The sequence below is a fragment of the Balaenoptera ricei genome, chromosome 20 (genome assembly GCF_028023285.1).
Source record: "Balaenoptera ricei isolate mBalRic1 chromosome 20, mBalRic1.hap2, whole genome shotgun sequence".
Taxonomy (NCBI): Eukaryota; Metazoa; Chordata; class Mammalia; order Artiodactyla; family Balaenopteridae; genus Balaenoptera; species Balaenoptera ricei.
Genome location: NC_082658.1, coordinates 47,457,127 through 47,479,797, shown reverse-complemented (window position 1 = coordinate 47,479,797; position 22,671 = coordinate 47,457,127). Strand labels below are relative to the sequence as shown.

General features: G+C 38.3%; 1 protein-coding gene across 3 annotated transcripts in view; it reads right to left on the bottom strand.

The window, feature by feature from the left end:
* Positions 1-22,105, bottom strand: part of NLK (nemo like kinase) — a 147,772-nt gene extending 125,667 nt beyond the window's left edge. For all 3 annotated transcript variants that reach the window (XR_009499572.1, XM_059907458.1, XM_059907457.1), the window contains exon 1: positions 20,483-22,105. Coding sequence is in view for 2 of the 3 variants with exons in the window: in XM_059907458.1 (XP_059763441.1) it covers positions 20,483-20,940 (458 nt within the window). In the remaining variant the exon portion in view is untranslated. The remainder of the gene's footprint in view (positions 1-20,482) is intronic.
* Positions 22,106-22,671: the final 566 nt, after the last annotated feature.

The window sequence follows — 22,671 nt, the reverse complement described above, 5'->3', positions numbered from 1 at the left end:
TTTATTTATTTTTTTGGCCGTGCTGAACAGCATGCAGGATCTTCATTCCCAGACCAGGGATCGAACCCGGGCCCCCTGCAGTGGAAGTGCGAAGTCCTAACCACTGGACCACCAGGGAATTCCCCAAAGCACTTTAAAGTCCATTTAAACTTTACCATATGTATAAAGCCCCAAAATAAGCAAAACCAAACAACAGGTTGTTTAGGGAATTTTGTGGGGTGATAGAACTGTTCTAAAACTGGACTATGGTGATGGCTGCACAACTGTATAAATTTACTAAAACTCAATGAACTATATATTGTGCTCTAAACGGGAGAATTTCATAGCATGTAAATTATACCTCAATAAAACTTTTAAAAATAAAGCATCAGGCTTCCTTGGTGGCGCAGTGGTTAAGAATCTGCCTGCCAATGCAGGGGATATGGGTTTGAGCCCTGGTCCAGGAAGATCCCACATGCCGCGGAGCAACTAAGCCCGTGTGCCACAACTACTGAGCCTGCGCTCTAGAGCCCATGAGCCACAACTACTGAAGCCCACGTGCCAGAGCCCGTGCTCCCCAACAAGAGAAGCCACCACAATGAGAAGCCTGCACACAGCAACGAACACCCAATGCAGCCAAAAATAAATAAATAAATTTATTTTTAAAAAATAGTAAAATAAAATAAAAATAAAGCATCGAGGGAATGAGAAGACAAGCTACAGATTAGGGGAAATATTTGCAAAAGACATATCTAATAAAGAAGTTATCCAAAATATACAAAGATTGATTAAAACTCAACAATAAGAAAACAAAAGCAATCTGATTAAAAAATGGGCCGAAGACCTTAACAAACACCTCCCCAAAGAAGATATACAGATGGCATATAAGCATATGAAGAGATGCACCACATCATATGTTATCAGGGAAATGCAAATAGGAGATACCACTACATACTGCTTAGAATGGCCAAGATCCAGAACAACAACAACAACTGCTTGTGAGGATGAGGAACAACAGGAACTCTCATACATTGCTGTTGATAATGCAAAATGATTCAGCCACTTTGGAAGGCAGACTGGCAATTTCTTACAAAACTAAACATACTCTTACCATACAATCTAGCAATCATGCTCCTTGGTATTTACCCAAAGCTCTGAGAATTTATGTTCACACAAAAACCTGCATATGAATGTTTTTAGCAGCTCTATTCATACTTACCAAAACTTGGAAGTGTCCAAAATGTCCTTCAGTAGGTGAATGGATAAATAAACTGTGGCACACCCAGAAAATGGAATATTATTCAGCACTCAAAGGAAATGAGCTATCAAGCCATAAACAGACATGGAGGAACCTTAAATGCATATTACTAAGTGACAGGAGTCAATCTGAAAAGGCTTCATACTGTATGATTCCAACTACATGACATGAAAAGGGAAAACTGTGGAGGCACTAAAAAGATCAGTGGTTGTCAGTGGTTAAGGGGGAGGGATAAATGAATACACAGAGCACAGAGGATTTTTAGGACGGTGAAACTATTCTGTATGATACTACAATGCTGAATACTTGTCATTATACATTTGTCAAAACCCATTGAATGTACACCAAGAGTAAACCCTAGTGTAAACTACATACTTTGGGTGATAATGATGTGTCAGTGTTAGGTTCATTGATTGTAACAAATTTATCACTCTGGTTCAGGATGTTCATAGTGGAGGAGGCTGTGCATGAGCAGGATCAGTGAGTTTATAAGAACTCTGTAGGTTCTGTTCAACTTTGCTGTGAACCTAAAACTAAAACCTAAAAAATAAAGTCTATTTAAAAAAAACAGGGACTTCCCTGGTGGCGCAGTGGTGAAGAATCCGCCTGCCAGTGGACACAGGTTCGAGCCCTGGTCCAGGAATATCGCACATGCCACGGAGCAACTAAGCCCTTGCGCCACAACTATTAAGCCTGCGCTCTACAGCCTCAGAGCCACATGCTCCACAAGAAAGAGAAGCCACTGCAATGAGAAGCCTGCGCACCACAACAAAGAGTAGCCTCTGCTCGCCGCAACTAGAGAAAGCCTGCGCGCAGCAACGAAGACCCAATGCAGCCAAAAATAAATAAATATAAAACATACAAAAAGATAAAATAAAGCAGATTATACACCATGATTAAATGGGATTTATCTCAGGAATTCAAGGTTGGATCAACATTTAAAAATCAATTAATGTTCAATGCCCTTTCATGATTAAAAACACGAACTAGGAATAAAAGAGAACTTTCTCAATCCTATATGGAGCATCTGGAAAAACCCACAGCTAACACATTTAGCAGAGAAAGACTGAAATAACTTCTCCTTAAGATCAGGAACAAACAAGGAAGTCTGCTCTTGCCCTAGAAATTAGGCAAGAAAATAAAGGCAGCAAGACGGTAAAGAAAAAGTAAAACTCTCTCTTTGCAGATGGCATGATATTGTATATAGAAAATCATGAGGAGTATATTTATAAACTATTAGAACTAATAAAACATGTTCAGCCAGGTTGCAGGGCAAGATTAATATACAAAAATCAGTTGTCCATACAAGCAACGAGCAATCTAAAAATGAAATTAAGAAAGCAATTACAATTACAATATCATTAAAAACAATAAAAAAAATTAGGGATAAACTTAACAAGAAGTATAAAACATACTCTGAAAACAAAATTGAAGAAATTAAAGAAGATCTAAATAAATGGAAGACTTCCCTGGTGGTGCAGTGGTTAAGAATCTGCCTGCCAATGCAGGGGATACTGGTTCGAGCCCTGGTCCAGGAAGATCTCACACGCCGCAGAGCAACTAAGCCTGTGCGCCACAACTACTGAGCCTGCACTCCAGAGCTCGCAAGCCACCACTACGGAAGCCTGCATGCCCTGGAGCCTGTGCTCCACAACAAGAGAAGCCACCGCAATGAGAAGCTCGCGCACCACAACAAAGAGTAACCCCTGCTCTCCACAGCTAGAGAAGGCCTGTGCACAGCAACAAAGACCCAGTGCAGCCAAAAATAAATAAATAAATAAATTTATAAAATAAATAAATGAATAAATAAATAAATAAATAAATGGAAAAACATCCCATGTTCATGGATTAGAAGACTTAACATTGTTTAGATGACAAAATTCCCCAAAATGATTTACAGATCCAATGCAATCCGTATCAAAGTTCCATCTGGCTTCTTTGCAGAAATTGGCAAGATGATCCTAAAATTCATATGAAAATGCAAGGGACCCAGAGTAGCCAAGACAATCTTAAAAAAACAACTTATTACAATGTGATAGTAATCAACAATGTGACACTGACATAAGGAGAGATTTATAAATAGAATTTATAAAATAGAATTTGAGACATAAACTATTACATTTATGGTCAACTGATTTTCAACAAGAGTGCCAAGGTCATTCAATTAGGAAAGAAGAATAGTCTTTTCAACAAATGGCAATGGGGCAAGCAGATACCCACATGCAAAAGAACGAAGTTGGACCCCCTACCTCACACCATACAGAAATTACTCAAAAGGGATCACAGACCTAACTATAAGAGGTAAAACTATAAAACTCTTAGAAGAAAGTATAAATATAAATCTTCATGTTCCTGGATTTGGCAAAATCTTAAATATGACACCAAAAGAGCAAGCAACAAAAAACAAACAGATAAATTGGACTTCATCAAAATTAAAAACTTTTACGCTTCAAAGGACAACTGCAAGAAACTGAAAAGAATGGGAGAATATATTTGCCAATCACATATCTGATAATGGACTGGTATCTAGAATACACAAAGAACTTAACAACCTCAAATGTCCAGAATAGGCAAATCTAGAGAGACAGAAAGGTTAACAGTTGCCAGGGGAAGGGGGAAGGGGGAATGGGGAGCGATTTGCTAATAGGTATGAGGTTTCTTTTGGTGGTGATGAAAATGTTCTAAACTTAAAATGAAAATTTACTCTGTGAATATATAAAAAAAATTTAAAAATTAAATTGTACGGTTTAAGTGGGCAAATTGCATGATGTGAATTATATCTCAAAAAAGCCATTTTTTAAAAAGCAGGTAATAATAAACACAAAGTTCAGGATAGTCATTTTCTCTTGGCAGGAGAAGTAAGGCAGAGAGATGGAGTCGGATGTATTCTAAGGGCAGCTTCAACAGTGTTGATTTTATCTTCTATTTCTTAGGCTAGGTTGTGGGTTCATGGATACTTTTTTATTATTCTTCATAACTTCAATCACATATCTTTTATATATATATCAATATTACATGCATTTGTTTGTTTAAAGAGCACAGGCCTGGGTGAAAGCTCTTTTCTACCATTTGTTAGCTAGGAAGCTTGAGGCAAGTCATTTAGACCTGCCTGAGGGAAGTCATTTAGACCTTTCTGTAGCTTCCTCCTCTAAAAACAGGGACACTATCATGTACCTCCTTATGTTTATAATAAAGAAATTCTTAGCGTTTCTTTAAAGTAGAAGTTATTATTATAAAATCCAAGTGAAAATCCACTATACTCTCACCTCACTGTAATAACCATTGTTGGTAGATATCCTTTCAGACTTTCCTGGAACATATGAGTAAATTTTTTTTTATATTTTAAGGGGACAATCTTTGACATTGATTTTCACTTAATAAATTGTGAGCATCTTTCAAAGATAACCACTTCACTATTCATAGACATTTAGGTTGTTTTCAATCTGGGGGGATTTCCCCTAGTTTTTTTGTTTTTTCTTTTAGACATTTTTTATGGTATATTTTACCAAACACACATCTTAAATTTCTACACAGATAAATCTGATGTTCTTGTCTTACTTTGAAGTCAAGGTAATATACTATTCCCCTTCTAAGATGATTAAAAACAGTTATCCATATTTTCTTCTTACTTTTTGGCTTTGTTTTTTACATTTAAATCTTTAATCCACTTGGACTTTATGAATAGGGATCTAACTTCATTCTTCCCCACCACTGGCTAAACACCCCAACAAAGATACAAAATAAACCAGTGATGTGCTGGAGCTAGCTCATACTGGCTCCTGAGAGACTGTCATGTTTTCTGGAATTTTGCAAAGCTGACAGTGAAAAATTGTCAAAAACTGTCAAAAATTAAATTATACAAGAGGGAAGAGATATGGGAACATATTGTATATGTATAACTGATTCACTTTGTTATAAAGCAGAAGCTAACACACCATTGTAAGGCAATTATACTTCAATAAAGATGTTTAAAAAAAAAAAAAAATTAAATTATATAAACTTACAATGAAATAAATTATATTTAAAATAAAGGTAATAAATACTGAGAAATCATCATTCCTAATTATTTTATTATGATTTATGCTTTTATGGTTAACATCTACTTTACCTGTATGGTGAAAACAGTTTACAATGGGTGTGCTACAGTGTTTCTTTTTCCAATTCAGCGTTTAGTGACTTCAGGTTGCTAGCTTGAAACTGGCCATTACAGGAGTATTAGTATTTACACCACAGAAATTGGCAAGCCCTACAAACTAGAGCTTTTTTATTTTTCAGAGAACCTGTTGTTAAACGTATACCAGCACACCACAGAAATGGGCCTTTTTTTCTCACTAATTTTAAAGAGGATCTCTAGTACACACTAATCTGCCATTTACTCATAAATTTATAGAACAGCATAAGGAGCTTAGTATTTTTTTTTTTTTTTCTGTGCTAGCATCACAGACTGCTTTGGTATGTTTTGATATATTAGATGACACTTTAGACACAGTTTCTATTTTTCTAACATGAGATCACAGCACTGCATTGAGAATGTATTTTTCCTAAACAATTCAACAGCATTCTTATTTCAAAGTAGATTATAAAAATAAAGGACTATTTTGGTGAATAGTTGGTTATTGTATGTTATTTTTAGTAGGGCTCTTTACTCTTAAGAAGAAAATCCAAACACAAAAAACCAAAATCACCACCATGGGGTAGTCTAAGAACCACTCTGTTTTCTCATAAAAATTCCTCATTGCACGAGGAAGTAGGGATCTATGTAATGGCAAGAGCCAGTGGTAGTACTCTTCTTCGACAGTCACCATGACATACAAACTTAGCATTAGCAACTTTCAGCTTAACAACAAAACACTTAATAAGTACCCACCAAGGACAATGTTAGGCTCTGGAGACGCAAATGAAACATGGTCCCAGCTTTTGAAGCTCTCATCATTTTTAGTGGATCAGTGGGTAGAGAATGTGTCTTAAGTGACTACAAGCATTTGCTTTGATTAGTACTGACAGGGAAAGAGACAGAAACAGATGGATTTTCATTTGCCTTCTAAGAACAAGCATTTACCTTAAGAGGAAAAAAAAAAATCGAGGTATTAAAAAAAAAAAGTCTGCCCACCTACAGAGACAAGCTGATGTGTATTGGTAACTAGATCTTCAGCACCTACACCAGTTAAACATCACAATGTCCCTATTTTAATGTCTTTCCTGCTGAGGTACTTTAAGAAGTCAGTGATTTATTTGCAGATACCACTATCAACTGCCATCAAGTAAACCAGTATCTGCTGCATATATCTTTCTTACCTGTCACAGGCCATTTAGATTTGAACTCCAGCTACCTCATTCTCGGTGTTTATGTTATGAAACTACGTAATGTAATAGCTGGGTGGACTCAAACAACCCACTTTTGCACGTAAACCAAAAGACTTTACTTTTAAAGACTTGCTGTCTGTTTGGGGTTTCTCATTAACAAAATATCTTGTATCGTAGCCCAAGGAGCAAACACAGCAGCTGCCCTTTTCATATACACAGTTGTGGCTTGATATACACAGTGACGATTTCAACCATTTCTAATCACTAATATTTTAAACCTTAAAATTTATTTCTTAGGAATTTGTGCTATATATGGAAATAATCATTACCCTTTGGGAAACAATGTCTCATTTACTGAAAATGAGTTTAACAAAGGAATTATTTGGTACTGAAAAATACAGAGCAGTGAATTGGGTGACACAAACCACAACATCATCGGCTCATGTGACTTTATTAGGGTAATTTCCTTAAAAAAAAATATATAGTAACTTAAAATTTAGCTTCAACAATGTAATATCCTCAGTCATGTCCTCTGTCATAAAATTGTGAAACCAGATCTTAGGTTCTTATTTTGAAAATGTCCCTTAACTCCCAATCTGAGATAAATACCACAAAAAAGAAAAACTTTGCAGAATGGAATATTTCTATTCTGCCTGAAGCCTAGTTTTGACTGGTATGTTTCAGTTGCACACTTGATTCACACTGAATTTTGTTTTAAGTATTAAGAGAATAAATAGCATTCCAAAAGTCACAAGCTTGAAAATTTCCAGTTCGTTCTCTAGTTGGAGACCATACAAAACTTATTACATGGAACAGTGAGTTGATGCAGTGACCATAAATTTCTTAACACTGTAAGTCTAAATTTAATTGAAACCCAATCTCAGCAAGTTCTGTAAAAATAGCCTCAAAGTAGATAAAGCAAAAGTCACAAAATGTTAATTTAGAAGAATGGTTTATGGGTATTATTATTGTACAATTCTTTCAAGTTTTCTGAGGTTTAAAATTTTTCAAATTTTACAGAACATGATTACATACATGAAAAGAGTGAGCTGTTTTCCACCAAAAGCCTTGTAGTTCATGACATTAAACTTTTACCAGAAACCTTAGAGTCACCGGCACACAAAAACCAAACAACAGAGTATTCTAAATACTCTATTTTTTTTTTTCAGAAGCATTGTTCCTGGTTTCATTTATAGAGTTTTTGTTTTATATTTGTTTTGTTTTGCTTTTAGAAAAACACTTCCTCCATTTTCAACAGGCATTAAGTTGGACAGGTATCATGGTAAAGTAGCAAAGGTTCTGGCTCAGCCTCTTACCAGCTGCATGACCTTGAACAATTCTCTTAGCTTCTTTCTTTGCATCTCAATTTTCCCACTTATAAAATGAGGCAGTTACACTAGATGCATTCTAAAGTATCTTCCAACTCTATAATTCCTTTCAGATAGAGCTCTAGGCTTGTGAGAATGAAAAAATTAGCCCTCAAAAAAAAAAAAAAAAGGCCAAAAACCTACCTTTGTAATGTTAGTGAAACAAATAGGATACAAAATTGTAAATATACAATGTAATAATCATGATCCCAACGCTAACATTACAAACACACACATTCCAGATTTAAAAAATTGAAAAAAAATTTACACCAAAATACTATTAGTGGCTATCTCTGAGTTGTAGGTTAAAAATTACTTTTTGGTATCTTCCAAGTTTCCTACAACAAACATATTATTACTTTGATAACAGAGTGAAAGGAGGGAGTTGAAGAGCAAGGAAAAACCCTTCTCTTATGTGCTAAGGGAAATTTTACCTTTGGAAGGCATTCTAGAATCTGAATGAATTTTTCAAAAACAGTTGGGTGTTAATCTGAAAAAAATCTCTGGTATAGTCACTTACTTGATACCTGTCAACAATCATTCAAAAGCTGTTAGTTACATGCCCTAGGTTAGTAAACTTAAGGAGGTACTGCATTTTTTCACACGTACTGAAACTGGTAATAACAATGATAGCTAACATACACGCATTGCCAAGCACAGTTCTAAGACCTTACATATATATTGATTCATTGAACCCTCACAACAACCCTATGAGATAGATATACCATTATTTACTATCCCCATTTTACACACAAAAACCAGAGGTTAAATAATTTGCCCACAACTAATAAGGGGTAGAGTCAAGATTTAAATACAGGCAGTCAGGGCTTCCCTGGTGGCTCAGTGGTTGAGAATCTGCCTGCCGATGCAGGGGACACGGGTTCGAGCCCTGGTCTGGGAAGATCCCACATGCCGCGGAGCAACTAGGCCCGTGAGCCACAACTACTGAGCCTGCGCATCTGGAGCCTGTGCTCCGCAACAAGAGAGGCCACGACAGTGAGAGGCCCGCGCACCGCGATGAAGAGTGGCCCCCGCTTGCCACAACTAGGGAAAGCCCTCGCACAGAAACGAAGACCCAACACAGCCATAAATAAATAAATTAAAAAAAAAAAAAAAATTCTTTAAATACAGGCAGTCAGTCTGTCATCAGAGGACAGGCTCTTAACTATTAAACCATCCTGTCCCTTTGTACTTAAATGTTGTCCTTTGCAGGTCATTCTTTAACTTCCTTTGCTCTCAAAGTTCGTCTAAACTACTTTTCTTCAACCTGAAAAGAAACAATATTTAAGTACTGGGATAAAAAAGACTGGCCAACCTTTTAACTTGCAAGCTTAAAATTATGATTCATTTCTAAGTCATTACTTCAAAGGTACAGGAAGTATAACTTAATCTCCACACATATCACCAGGTAAACAATATGATAACATCTGAGGAATTAAATACGTGGCATTAATTACTAAGTTAAAATTGGAATGTTTTAATAAAGACGCTTTATTGACGCTAATCTGTCCTCATGAATCTTCTGTGAAAAGAGCCCCTAAAACCAATTGTTGTACCTTTCTAAAATTTCTATTTTATTGAAATGACATTTTAAACCATGTTGTAATTAGTTTGTTTTTTAAAAGAATGCATCAATATTTATTTTGAACACTGGCCTTAGTACACAACCAGTTATCTTCACAATAACCTCAAATACTGTAACATGCAGAACCTGGGAAAGCAACACAAACGAAGCCAACCAATTCAACATAGTTGAAGGTTCTCACCTAATTCTTAGGCAATTCAAACCCAAACCAAGTATACATGTTTCTCTTTTTCTGCACAGTACCATTACCTGTCAATTTTTATGGTTTCTGGGTTACTTTTACTAAAGCTCAAACTTCCCCACATCTGTATTACTAAATTTCTAGCCCTGTCAAAGTAAATATAGAAAGCAATAGTTTCCTATTTTAAAAAATTAAAAAGAGAAGAAGTGAGAAAAAAAAAACTTTGCATCAGGCTGCCTGTTAACTTAGATGTGCAATGAGACAATCACCTGATAATTGCACCCTTTGGGTGCTTCTGTACTGGTAAGATAATACAGAGAAATAAAGTCACCTGGTTTATTTCAATTTACTTACACAATTTGCAAATCTGTAGCTCTCTGCCATGGTACATTAAAAAAATTAGCATGTAAGAAAAATCACCTGCTTATGTAAACTGGAGGATGGTTTTTATCCACGCAGACAGAAAAAAAAAAATGGCTGCAATCTGGGTCAAATGACTAATTTTATCCATTTGTTCAAATGTCTCTCTTCACCTTTTCTCTGTAGCTCAGAGCAAGAATTTTAGGTCAAGGAACGGATAAACAAAAAGTTTCTGTGTTGTCCATTCCCCTGTAAGAAGTTTGCTGCCTCACACTACTGGGCTCTATATTACTTAAACTGAAAACAAGACTGAGAACTTTATCTAGATAACAAAACCACAACACTGAGAGGAAAGAAAAGAAATCAGTGGAGGATATCTGATCCAACTGGGAAGGAAAGCAAAAATGGCAAGGATCAAGTACCAATTTTACCTTTTGCTACTTTAGGCAAACAGGGCTTCAGGAAAGGAAAATACTCCAAATAATTCAGGGCAGGCAGGACAACTTCTCTACAAAGAACATTATTCCACTTTGCTCTATAAACACACCCTGTCAAGTTGTTCTGAGTCTGACATAAGTTAGATGAATGCGTTCTTGGTCATTTAACGACTACCTTCCCAGCATTCGTTGCTGGAATTCATCCCTCCCTCTTATAACTGACTCCATCTCCCGGTCCAGGGGTGGACCTGACTGATCCAAAAGTAACCTTATCCCCACTAACAGTGACTGGTTCAGAAATGAGTAAACAACCCAATAAAGGCCAATGAGACTCTAGAACTGGGCAGGTCAATAAGGTAGTCAGTAGCCCCATGGCTACTGAACACTTGAAATTTGGTTAGTCCAAATTGAGAAGTGTTGTAAGCGCTAAGAGACACACTGGATCTTGTACATTTTGTATGAAAAAAGGAATGTAAAATATCTAATTAATAATTTTTATAGCAATAACATTTGAAATGATAATATTTTGGATATATTAAGTAAAATAACTACTAAAATTAATTTCACCTGTTTCTTTTTACTTTTTTAATGTAGAAAATTTTAAATCGCATTATGTGGCTTGCATTATACAGTTGACCCTTGAACAACTCGAAGGTTAGGGGTGCTGACCGCCCCCACCCAGTGCAGTCAAAAATCCATGCATAACTTTTGACTCCCCCGCAAACTCAACTTCTAGTAGCCTATGGTTGACTGAAAGGAAGCCTTACTGATAGCATAAACAGTCGATTAACACATATTTTGTATGTTATATATATTATATACTGTATTCTTACAACAAAGTAAGCTAGAGAAAAGAAAATGTTATTAAGAAAATCACAAAGAGGAGAAAATACTTTTGCAGTGCTATTTACAAGATGAATCATCTGTCAGTACCTATATCAATACTGTCTTATATGATACAAAACACTGTAGATATTATACGTATCACTAACACTAGATGTCCAAAATGAAAAGATAACATGAAAAAGAAATTAATATTTATTTACAGGTATAACTAGTCATGCATTGATAACAAAGAAGCAGCAATATGGTAGCTTTATGGTAGGCTAGTTTAATCAATATGAGTATTGGGAACATTGTTACATTCTTTAAAAAGCCAGTTACCTGTGATGATAGGCTGATATAGTTTCTCCAACTCTGAGTAAATGAGGGGGGGCAGGGAGCATACTGGATGTTAATGTAATTCTTTGAAAGCAAAGTTATAAAAGAGTAAGAAAACTAACACACTGTTAATTTTATATTAAACATCCTTCACCTTATGCCTATGTAAGGATAGACTAGTATCTACATATATTTTATGCATTCATGACACCTTTTACTTAATGTTTTGGATATTTCTAGGCTATGTGGTTTGTGAGTTTTTTCAAATTGTCACAAATCTCTAAGAAAGTTTCCAACATACTTATTTTTAAAAATCTTCATATTAAGTAGACCCTCACAGTTCAAACCCATGTTGTTCAAGGGTCAACTGTGTATCTAGGGACAGCGCTGCCGGCTTACTGAGGACTACTGAGGACATCTATGAAAGTGCTCCCTTCCTACTGTGGAAGAGCTTTAGGAAGTCGAGCTCCCTCTATCTCTGGGCATTGTATGCCCTAAACTGCTAAAGCCTTAAAGCTGTGATACAGCTCTTTTTCTGGGAGATCCATCTGCAAACTAGTAAATTCCCAACGTAAATTCAGAATTTCAAAGATTCGTAAAAACAAAACATTTTAAATCAACTTGCTAGTTAATGTAAGCACTGGTAGGCAAATCAGCTTACCTGGTTACTCACAAAAAAAGACAAAATACTTAATATTAGACTTTATTTAAGTATTTAAAAATCACTCTAAATATTTAGGAAGGCAAGCAAATAAGTCTAAAACATTAAAAAGGGAAAGTACTATCAGGAAAATAATACCAAATTTATTTTGAGGAAAAAATTGATTGCCCATTTGCAAGTGGGCAGGCCCTTCACAACTGCACCACAACATGTATAATCATTACCAATAAGTCAGTAACAGGAGAAAGTGAGTCTTTTGGACAAACTGCACACTTAAAATCTGATCCCAAATTTGAAAACTCTATGTAAGTCATCACACTGGAAAAGGGTTACATTTACCTCATCCTACCTTTAAACAAGTTGACAAGCTATTCAACATCTGGAGTCCTGAAGAAAGTTGTCTTGTGGTCACTAGCAGAATCTATTTGCCCAAAGTAATGCCAGAATGCTTTACAAATATTAATGCAATTTTATAATATAAACTTAGGAAGCACAGGATTTTATAAATGAGGAAACCAAGACTCAGAAAAGTCAAATAACTTTATCAAGGTCATAGAGTTGTTGGTACCAAGGCAGGGACCAGAACCTTGTCTCCTAACAAGTTTAGTTAGTACTTTATTACCCTGTCATTTAAGAAAAAGAATCCTCCCAAGGAAATGGTGCCTTGAATATGATAAACATCAAGTTCCCTGGTTTATTAAACTATAAATAACAACTTGGGATTTGGGAGAATTTTATTAACAATAAAAGTGCTGCTAATGCTGAAGACATTCTTTAGAAACAAATATATATATATATATATATATATATATATATATATCTCAGAGGGGGGAAAAAATCATACAATCATTCTCTCATGTGCCATCAACGATCTGCTTGCTAAATTCAATGGCCTTTTTCCACCCTCATTTTGATCTGCACCAAAGATCACTCCCATCGTCCTAACAATCTTCTGCTGTGCGTAGGTTGTCAATCTATGCACTATGAACATATTTTCCTATCTGACTGCCCTTAGTTCCACCTCCAATAATTTCTTCCACCTACAACTGAGAACATTCCCTAAGGCTCAGACCTCAGCTACCTCTACTCTTCCATTTACATATCTTAAAAAAAAAAATCAATCTGAACAAGTCACTCTCTTACTTAAAAACTTCCAATGGTTGCCATTCCTAATGTTTCAAACTTTTTCATTATTGCCCGCCCCCAGGAGCGTTTTCAGACATTTTCCCCCTTAACTGCCCCCCCCCATGAAATTTTAATACCATAGGTATGTTGTATATCTGTTTATGTACTGTATGTATATACGTGCTTTACTCATAAAAAGAGTAAGTTTTTTTTGCCCCTCTCCCACGTACCAGTGGCGTCTCATCTCTTCAGCAGGACACTCCAACCTCTTCAGGATCTAGCTCAAGCTTGTGTCTCCACCCTTATCTCCTATCACCTTCAGCAACTCCAGCCCCGTGAGTCCCCCTCACAAGGGCCCATCCACCCATAATGCCCTTCCCCGTTGTTGACTCTCTCATTTGTTTGTTTGTTTTTTTTTTGACTCTCTCATTCTTAAGACTCAGTAGTTGAGGTATTACCTCTTCTAGGAAGCATCCATACCTTCCACAGAAATTCCTCCTCTGTATTCCCAGGGAGTATCTCTATTGCTGCATTTATGGCAGTGAATTACAACTATCCATTTACAAATCTCTCTCCCCCACTAGATCATAATCTCCTTTAAATTCTTATCATCCAGCACAGTGCCTGGCAAACAGTCAACACACAGTAAATGAGTATTATAAGAACAAGTGAAAATAATTTGTCCTTATGTTCTTGACAGTTTCAAATATAGTTTCAATTCTCCATCAAGACTCCCTGAGAGCAGGGATGTATCACTTCTCATACTCTTTATTTAACTGTAAGCTCCTTCAGGGCAATACTGTGACTTAAACATCTTTATATCCCAAGCACAGTACAGATAACAGCAGAAACTTGAAACAGGTTTGCTAAATTATTAATAGAGCTAAATATCCTCATTAGTGCCTCCAACAGTGCTGGTCTGTAGCAGGCTGACAATAAAAATACTTTGACTAGTGACTTCCAACATTGTCAAAACCTTCCATATGATTCAATTAGCCAAACTAATTCAAAACACAGATGTGAAACTGGGTTTAGGTAAAGAGCACCGATCATGATCAAAGGCAGAATTCCCTGTACAGAGTCCCTCTACTCACACCATTACAATTAACTATTAAAGTTGAACTCAGTATAGTTTCCTTAGAAGTCATCCTTTCATAATGCCAAAGTGCCAGAATTTTTTCTAATGTCTCCTGGCTAGGTACCTTAGAACTACCGACTAGGCCTATGAGGACTTGTCACGTGCTTATTCACAGTATTACAGTTGTTGCCTCAGGCACTCTTTGTTACCCCCAAGCAACAAAAGGATCAAACTGACAAGCTATTTTAGTTAGGAAATCATTGTTGATCTGCATTAGATGACCCAATCAACAAATAATTCACGTGAGTATTATGGAAGCACAGGGAATCATAAGTAAAACCCAAATATAATCTTATAATGGAAAGAGCTTCTACCCAATGACTTCTTTCTGTTTGGTTGGATGACAAATGGAAAAGTTTCTTTGGCTTTGACAATTCCCATCAAAGAAATCAAATCTGCATATTAAGGAAACTTACAGTAAACAAACAGTTGATTCTTAAACTGCTAGGACATCAACAAATCTAATAAAAACCACCAAGAATAGACACTCAATTCTACATATAGAAGTCAGTGAAACTCTAATGCTCCAAGTTGTGAAAATAATGAAATATTCCAGCACTCCATTAGAAGATGGCTTTTTATATCAAGGAACAACAATGCTACAGTTGCCTAAGCTTTGAGGATTAAATCCCAGAACTTGAGACGCAAATAAATATTCAGTTAACGTACTTTGCAAATATTCTTCTAGCATAGCACATGAAAGGGAACTATATCTACCCCTATTTCTTTTTCAGGACATGCACCAGTGGTACTAACTGACAGCTAAAAAAGATGCATGTAATTTTGAGGGATATTGTTGTTTTAGCTTGTTTGAAAAGGCAACTCTTTCTGAAACGTATTTTTTTAGGAAAAAAATCATCTTTTTTTCTTTTAAGCTGATATTCAATAGCAGAACATGACATTTCTCCCTAAGAATACAATGAGTTTCTTCTGTTGTGTTTTGGTTTTGTTTAATTTTTGGTTTTTGAATAAAATCTGCATAATCTTGTCCAGGAGCACAAGTACAAAATGACTTCCAGTGTTACAGGCTATGGAGTTTCTCTCGCCAAGAAACCAGTTCAATATCATTAGACTGTGTTACTTTTATTTTCTCTCTTTGCCTCCTCTGCTTTATGACAATGAACCTGCAGTTTCTAAAAGTAAGTTCGTTTGTAGTTAAAACTAATATAGATTTCCACATTTCTAGTTTCACACGGATGCTTTGTTATGTCTAGAAGAGCAACCGTTTCCTTTTTATGGTGCAGGCTCTGCTTCTTCAAAGCTCTTTTCACAAAGCAGACCCCCCCCAAAGAATCCAGCTGTGGCTGTTAATCTTGGCTGATAGAGAAACTTCTCAATACTACAGATTCTCAACCTGTAAAACACAGTTAATAACAGAATACACTTTAGTATACCACTCTTTCTGATGCAACTAACTCCAGCGTTTTCCCAAAATTATTCCAAAAGCATTCCCCATTTTTCCAAATTATATTTTGCTATTTGAGGAGTAAGAGGACGAGAGAAAACATCAGAAAACACATGATGCCTCTAATTTCCACAAGATGAGCAAGCTAGACAATCTCTGCCATGCATAAGGATTTACACTGAATAATTTTTGATTAAATCACACATATTTCCCCTGCCTCACTGGGATCTTCTTTAACAATTCACACCTTTTCATCCAAACACAAGTAAAATGAATTTCTACTAAAGCTGAACTTTGACAATAAGGATGTCCTTCATTTCTTACATTCTGAGAAAAAAAAAATTAATGTCCTTCCAGGCATGGAAATCCATACTTTCTAAAACAGTACAGATGATCTGGCTAAACACCTACCAAGTCCATACAAACATGTATATTATGGTTTCTTATGCATTTGTTTTTAATTAATTGAGAGAATAGGACAGAATATTTTACCTTAACTCTAAATTCAACCCTCCTTACTTCCCTGGCATATAGCACAACTAAGGGGACACTCTATGGTATTTAAAGTCATGCCTCCAAAAAATAGTCTGCATGTTGATTTTACCTGATAAATCTGATCTTATGTGAAGCCATTTCTATGCACATTTACACAAGTTTGATTCTACCAAAAATAACCACAATAAAAACCAGCTAACATTTATTGAGTGCTTACCGTGTGCTAGATAGTGTACTCATTGGTTTACAAGGATTACCTCATTTAATCCTCATACCAATTGTACGAGATGGGTGCTAGTATTATCCTCACTTTATAGATGAGGAGCAGAGAGGTTAAACAATATATCAAGATCACACAGCTAGTAAGTAACTAAGTATCAGTACAGTGATGCTTAAGTTTCAAACTACTTAAATAAAAGTAACCTGCTGAAGGAATTAGAATAATAAAATTCAAAGTTCTCCAACTTTACTTGGAGTACAAAGGCAACAGACTGAATGAATCCCAGGATCTTTGATCTTTCAATTAATCAGATAAGTAAAAAACACTTATTTTATAAAGTAGACGCTTTTCCCAGACTCACTTTTATCAAGGTGGCAATATGTACCATTAATTCAATCTGATATTTTTGTCTGCCAATGTCAAAACTGCCTGGGTTTAGCGGTCCTCAAACCTTTCTCATGTGGTCAACTTCCTCCAATTCTCAAAAGCATACGCTTCACGAGCCCCTGAAGCCTTTATGTTATAATACATCTTTAAGAACAGTATAACTTACTTTCCTCTGGCAAATGTGAACTACAGACAAGAAGGTATTTACGTTATTCTCACCAAACAACTGAGGTTCCTGTTTGTGAGTTGTTTTGTGTTTTAGTTTTGCATTATGAAAATGTCCATATGGGCATTTGAAAGCCTTGTTATGTGATAAAGAAGGTCAAATTATATACAATGCTTTGATAACCCATGAACAATATTCTGTCATTGGCAATGAATGTGTCTCAGGCTACCCCATGATATTACTAGGTAAACTGGAAACCTTACTCTGAGATAAAACACAGCAGGCAGTTGTTAATGAAACCTTAATTGAACTGTCAAAGCACCACCTTTACCAGCAAGGTTATATAGGTAATTCACTACTTTTACACAACTGTCCAACACTGATAGGTTATTCCAATAGTTAAATTCAGCAGAAAGATAAATCAAGCCTGGTAGACTAAATTGTTCAGTGATAAATCTGAATGGTAAAATGCTGCATCACTTCTACAAATATCTCTCCTTGTCTACATGGAGAAACAACAATATCCCTCAAAATTATATGCAACATATTTAGCCATCAGTTAGTACCACTGGGTACATGTCCAAAAAAAGAAACGAGAGCAGATATAGTTTCTTTTCATATGCTATGTCAGAAGAAAAATACTTGCAAAATGCATTAAACATATTTGAGTCTAAGTGAATCTTATAATGCCCAAGTAGTTATATGGTGCTTTGAATTAAATGATGTATCATTAGGAGAATATTTTTATGTTCCATTTTAATCACTTTAGAAAATAGTTGTTTCAGACTCATTAGGTGCCTTCTAAATTAAAATGAAAAATTTTCATTCAGTTAGTTAAAAAGTAAAAAAGCTCACTAATATCTTTAGCTTGGGTTTGAGAATACTAGTGCAATTCACTGTGGTTTGGTGTCCAGATCTCTAGTTTTAACAATCTTACTCACGTCATATAGCAGTCAAATTCCAAATATAATAAGCAATTCAGACAGCAAGTCATAAATATGTAAATATAAAAATAGAAAAGAATTTGCATACTAAAACACACACCTGGAACTCTTTCCTCTTTTTTTTCATACCAAATTGTATTTCACCTGTAACAGCTGATAAAAACATTCAATGCAGCTAAGTAGAAAAACTTGATTAAAGAACAAAGGAGGACCTGACCAGGAGATCAAATAACCAAGCAGCAAAGATGCCACAACACTGTGCTAGGTGCTGGGGTAAAAAAGAAGTACTCTAGCAGACACAGTCACTACCCTCACAAGGCTTACAAATGTAGTCAGTCAGACAGGGCAAACGCACAACAACTGGTGTACAGTGGAAGATGGCACAGAGATGGAGGTACTTCAAGTACATGGAAAGAACTCCATGGGTGGTAGAAGGGGTCGATCAATGAAAGAACCTAGAATGGATTCAAATCAAACACATTCAGATTTTCATGTATTGGTAGTTCAGAACACCCACTACCAGAATGTTTGCTGTGGGATATGTTTCAGCACTACAGTTCCTCACCTCCCTCCCCTTAAAAAAAAATTCCCTTAGCACCAACTTGAAGTTAAAACTTCTACAAATCACATCACCATTTGATAGAAATGTAGGTGAATAACATCTTTAGAACATAGTCAAGAATGCTGCAACCCATTTCCCTTTCAGCATCTCTAGTTCTTAGCACTGTATGCAAAGCACTAAAATGAAAGAGAGCATCCAGGTCTAAGAAAATCCAAACAAATTCTCAGTAAATCAATGACAAAATTTAAAGCAAGGAACGATCTTTTTCCTGCCCCCTGCCCCCCCAGCTTTGAAATCCTCAAGGGTTGGACACGGAACAGCAGTTCACAGTGCAGTCCCTGAGGATAGGATATGGAAGGGATGAGAGGAAGGCAAGAACAGGCAGGTCCCTGAGCAGAGACTGAAAAGGCACCATTACCGTCTGCATTCTTTCCCACCAGGAATCCCACACACCTTGGAGAACTTGCTGGGAAAACACTGGACTTCACCAGTTTAAAAAAAGACGGATCGGATCATTTAGTAGCCTAGTTTATAAAATCTGAAATGTAAATAAAGATGGCCAGATATAATGCAAAAATGAAACATGTCAATTATAGCCTGAAAAGCAATGACGAAAGGAGACATTTACCAGGCTAGTTCCAAAGAGTTCGTTTTTCTGTGGTGATGGGGGCTTTTCTATACATTAACAAGAATCTTTTCCCTTTTTAAATCGAGGTGTAGTTGAAGGAATCTATTTTTGAAGCACTGAAAACATCAATTCATCTATCCACACCAGAATACTTAATCCTTGGGGGGGAAAGCTCAGTTCACTCTAGTTTTTAAAGAAATAGGACCCTACAATGATAAATACATTTTGTTATAAACTACTAATCTTCCTAAGAAGGACAAATACACAAAATGTTGCATTTAAGAAGCCCTCGGACTTTAAAAAGTATACTAGCACTAGCAAAAGTAGAGAAGTTTCATGTTTAAAAAGTATACTTCCTACTACAGCAACCAACCAAGGGATAACAGCAACTTACAAGCCACTAAATGACACTAAAACATTACACTGAATGTGGGCCACTGCACAGTTACAGTCTACTGACCTCAATTGTGGTACTCATGTGTGATGCTATATTTAATGCATTCTTATCAAAAGACTAAAGCTACATACTTCCCAACTGTAGCTTTATGGTTTAAAATAAACCACTCATGCAATGACTTAACTGGTTCAACTATGAACCTTATCTTCCTTCTGGGGATCAGGATCACAAATTAAGGAATGAAAAGACAGAAAGAGCAAAGTAGTTATGCAACGTATACCCCAATGACAAGACTATTATAAAGAATCCAGTTTGGGTCGGTTGTGACATTTGCTGCAATTGGGCAACTGATTCAAACTAAATCAAACATGAGAGATGGCCAAGGTCTGTGTAGAAATAAGCATTCCATGCATTCATCTATTTACTGAATCTCCATTCAGTGGCTTGCTTAGGTTCTACACAATAGGTTTGGTAGACAACAAACTTATGTGAGTTACTCAACAGAGGGTGCTCCACCAAAGCTGTCCACGACTCCAAAGCACAAGCCTAGATAACCAATGCCATCAGGCCTCTTTACCAGGTAAGGAAGGGTGACTTCCTACAGTTGAGCTGAGAAGCTTGTTCCACTTGGGCTGACATGGAGAAAACCATGAGAAAGGACTTGCCCAACGACAAGCATGAGAAGACACCAGGAGAAGATGTGTTTTTCTTTGGATACTCACCAGACGACACCAAAGGCTCCATATCCAATAGGTCTATCCGGCTCAATATCCAGCTGCTGTTGTGGATGATGCGAGTGCTGATGATGGTGCGCCTTAACTGTGGCAGCTGCGGCAGCCTGTACCTGAGCTGGGGCTGCTGCAGCCGGTCCAGGAGCCTGACCCGGTGCCGGTGATGGGAAATACGGCTGCTGCTGCCCAGGGTTTAACATGGCTGCAGCTGCGGCCGCTGCTGCGGCTGCCGCAGCTGCCGAGGAGGTATGCTGCTGTACGGGGTGGACAGCAGCAGCCGACCCGGGATGAAGATGGTGCTGGGGGTGGTGGTGGTGGTGAAGGTGAGGAGGAGGGAGGTGTGGAAGGTGGTGGTGATGGTGGTGGTGGTGCCCTGCTGCTGCCGCAGATGTACCGCCATTGTAAGCCGCCATCATTTTTGCGTTGGCTCTTGCGCCACAAAGAGACATTCAAAAAAAAATGCCCTTTGATTGGAAAGCAAACTGGGTCAAGCTGTCATTTGGCCATTTAAAAATGAAGAAAAAACCCACTCACTCCACCTCCAAAAACATGGAGCGTAAGTGGCTTTATGTCTTCATCAGTCAATCCAGACAAGTTAGAGGATCTTGGTGTTTAATTTGGGGGTGAGTGTGTGTGGAAGGGTGTGGGTTGCCCCCAAAAATAAAAGAAAAGAGAACAGAAAAAGAAAAAGAAAAAGGAAAAAGGGACCCCTTCCCCCCAGGTTTCCTGCCACAAGCGGGTACTAAAACTCCATCCTTAATTCGGGGGAGGTTCCAACTTTGAATGTGGGAATAAAGGCCAAACCTCCCGACCCCCTGAACTCCACACGCGAAAAGGATCAGGTAACACACCACCCTGGGAATCTTGTAAGAGGCTTGACTCATCTACCCCTTCCATTCCCACATCCTTTTTCAAACACCTACCACCTCAAAAATGCAACTGAAAAAAATTCCAACCACCCCAAAGTGAAAAGATGGGGGGAAATGTTCAGGGAAACTAGCTCCCCCCCTCGAACTCTCAGGCCTTCCTACATCTCCCCCTACTCCTCGTCAGGTTGACCTGATTGGAAGGGCGGGGGGGGGGGGGGGGGTACTAAACTTTCCCGAACAGAAAAGAGCCAGGGAAGGAGGCAGGAGGTACAGAGTGAGCAGAGGAGGCGACAGGGCAGGACAGAGAGGAGAAAGAGAACCGGGGCAAAGTGAAGGTAAGGAGGTGCGGGGAGCAATGAAAGAGAGGTGGGCAGCACTCGGACGCCCAGACAGAGGGAACCGCCCCGGGAGGAGGTTAGGGTCCCGGGGCCAAAGAATGGGAGCCCCGGGAGACGGGCGGGGTGCAGTCGAAAGCGGGCTGACTCCTGCCCCCGCCGCCGGCTGCTTCTGCTGAGGAGGGTTGGGGGGGAGAGCGGGTGGGTCCCCCCGCGCGACGGCCCCCACAGGGCTCAAGGCTGCTCCGTCTCCCCCCCTCCCCCCCACCCGGCTTCCGTCCCCGCGGCCGCTTTCTCCTCAGCCGCCGCGGCCGCTTTCTCCTCGAGCCGCCGCCTCCTCAGCCGCCGGTGCCGCCGCGGCCGGACTCACCTCCCCTAGCAAAGCCGGATAGAGCGGAGCCAGCGGCGGACACGCGCAACCAGCCGCCGAGGCCCCGCCCCCGCCTCACACTGACCGGCTACCCTAGCCAATCCACGCCCACCTGTCCGCGTCCGCCTCCAATCCCGGGCCGGGAGCTTCAGACAGGCGCACTGTTCGGCCAGTGGCGACAGGGTGTGGGTCTCCTGGGGAAATCCCGCCCCCGACCCGGGATGGGCAGATCGAAAGACCAATCAAAAGGCAGAGTTGGGCCTGACCGACAAGACCAAAAGCGAATTAAACACCAAAGATCTCCGTGACATTTTCTTTCGCCTCTCTCTTTTCTTTTTCTTCTTTTATTTTTTTGGCAGGAGCAGGAAGCTGCGTGCTAATCCCGCCTGCAAAAGCTGGAAGAGAGGGGTGGGACGAAAGAACCAATCGTGAGCCGGGGACCAAGAACAGAGTAACCAATCATTGGCTTGAAGAGGAAGTGGGCTGAGACTGGGACCAGATAGACACTTGATTTGACAAATGGAAAAAAAGACTGATCTCGGTCCCACCCTTCAGGTCTCCTATAGGTCAGGATTGCGGCGAATTCCCTGTCATATCAGCGACGAT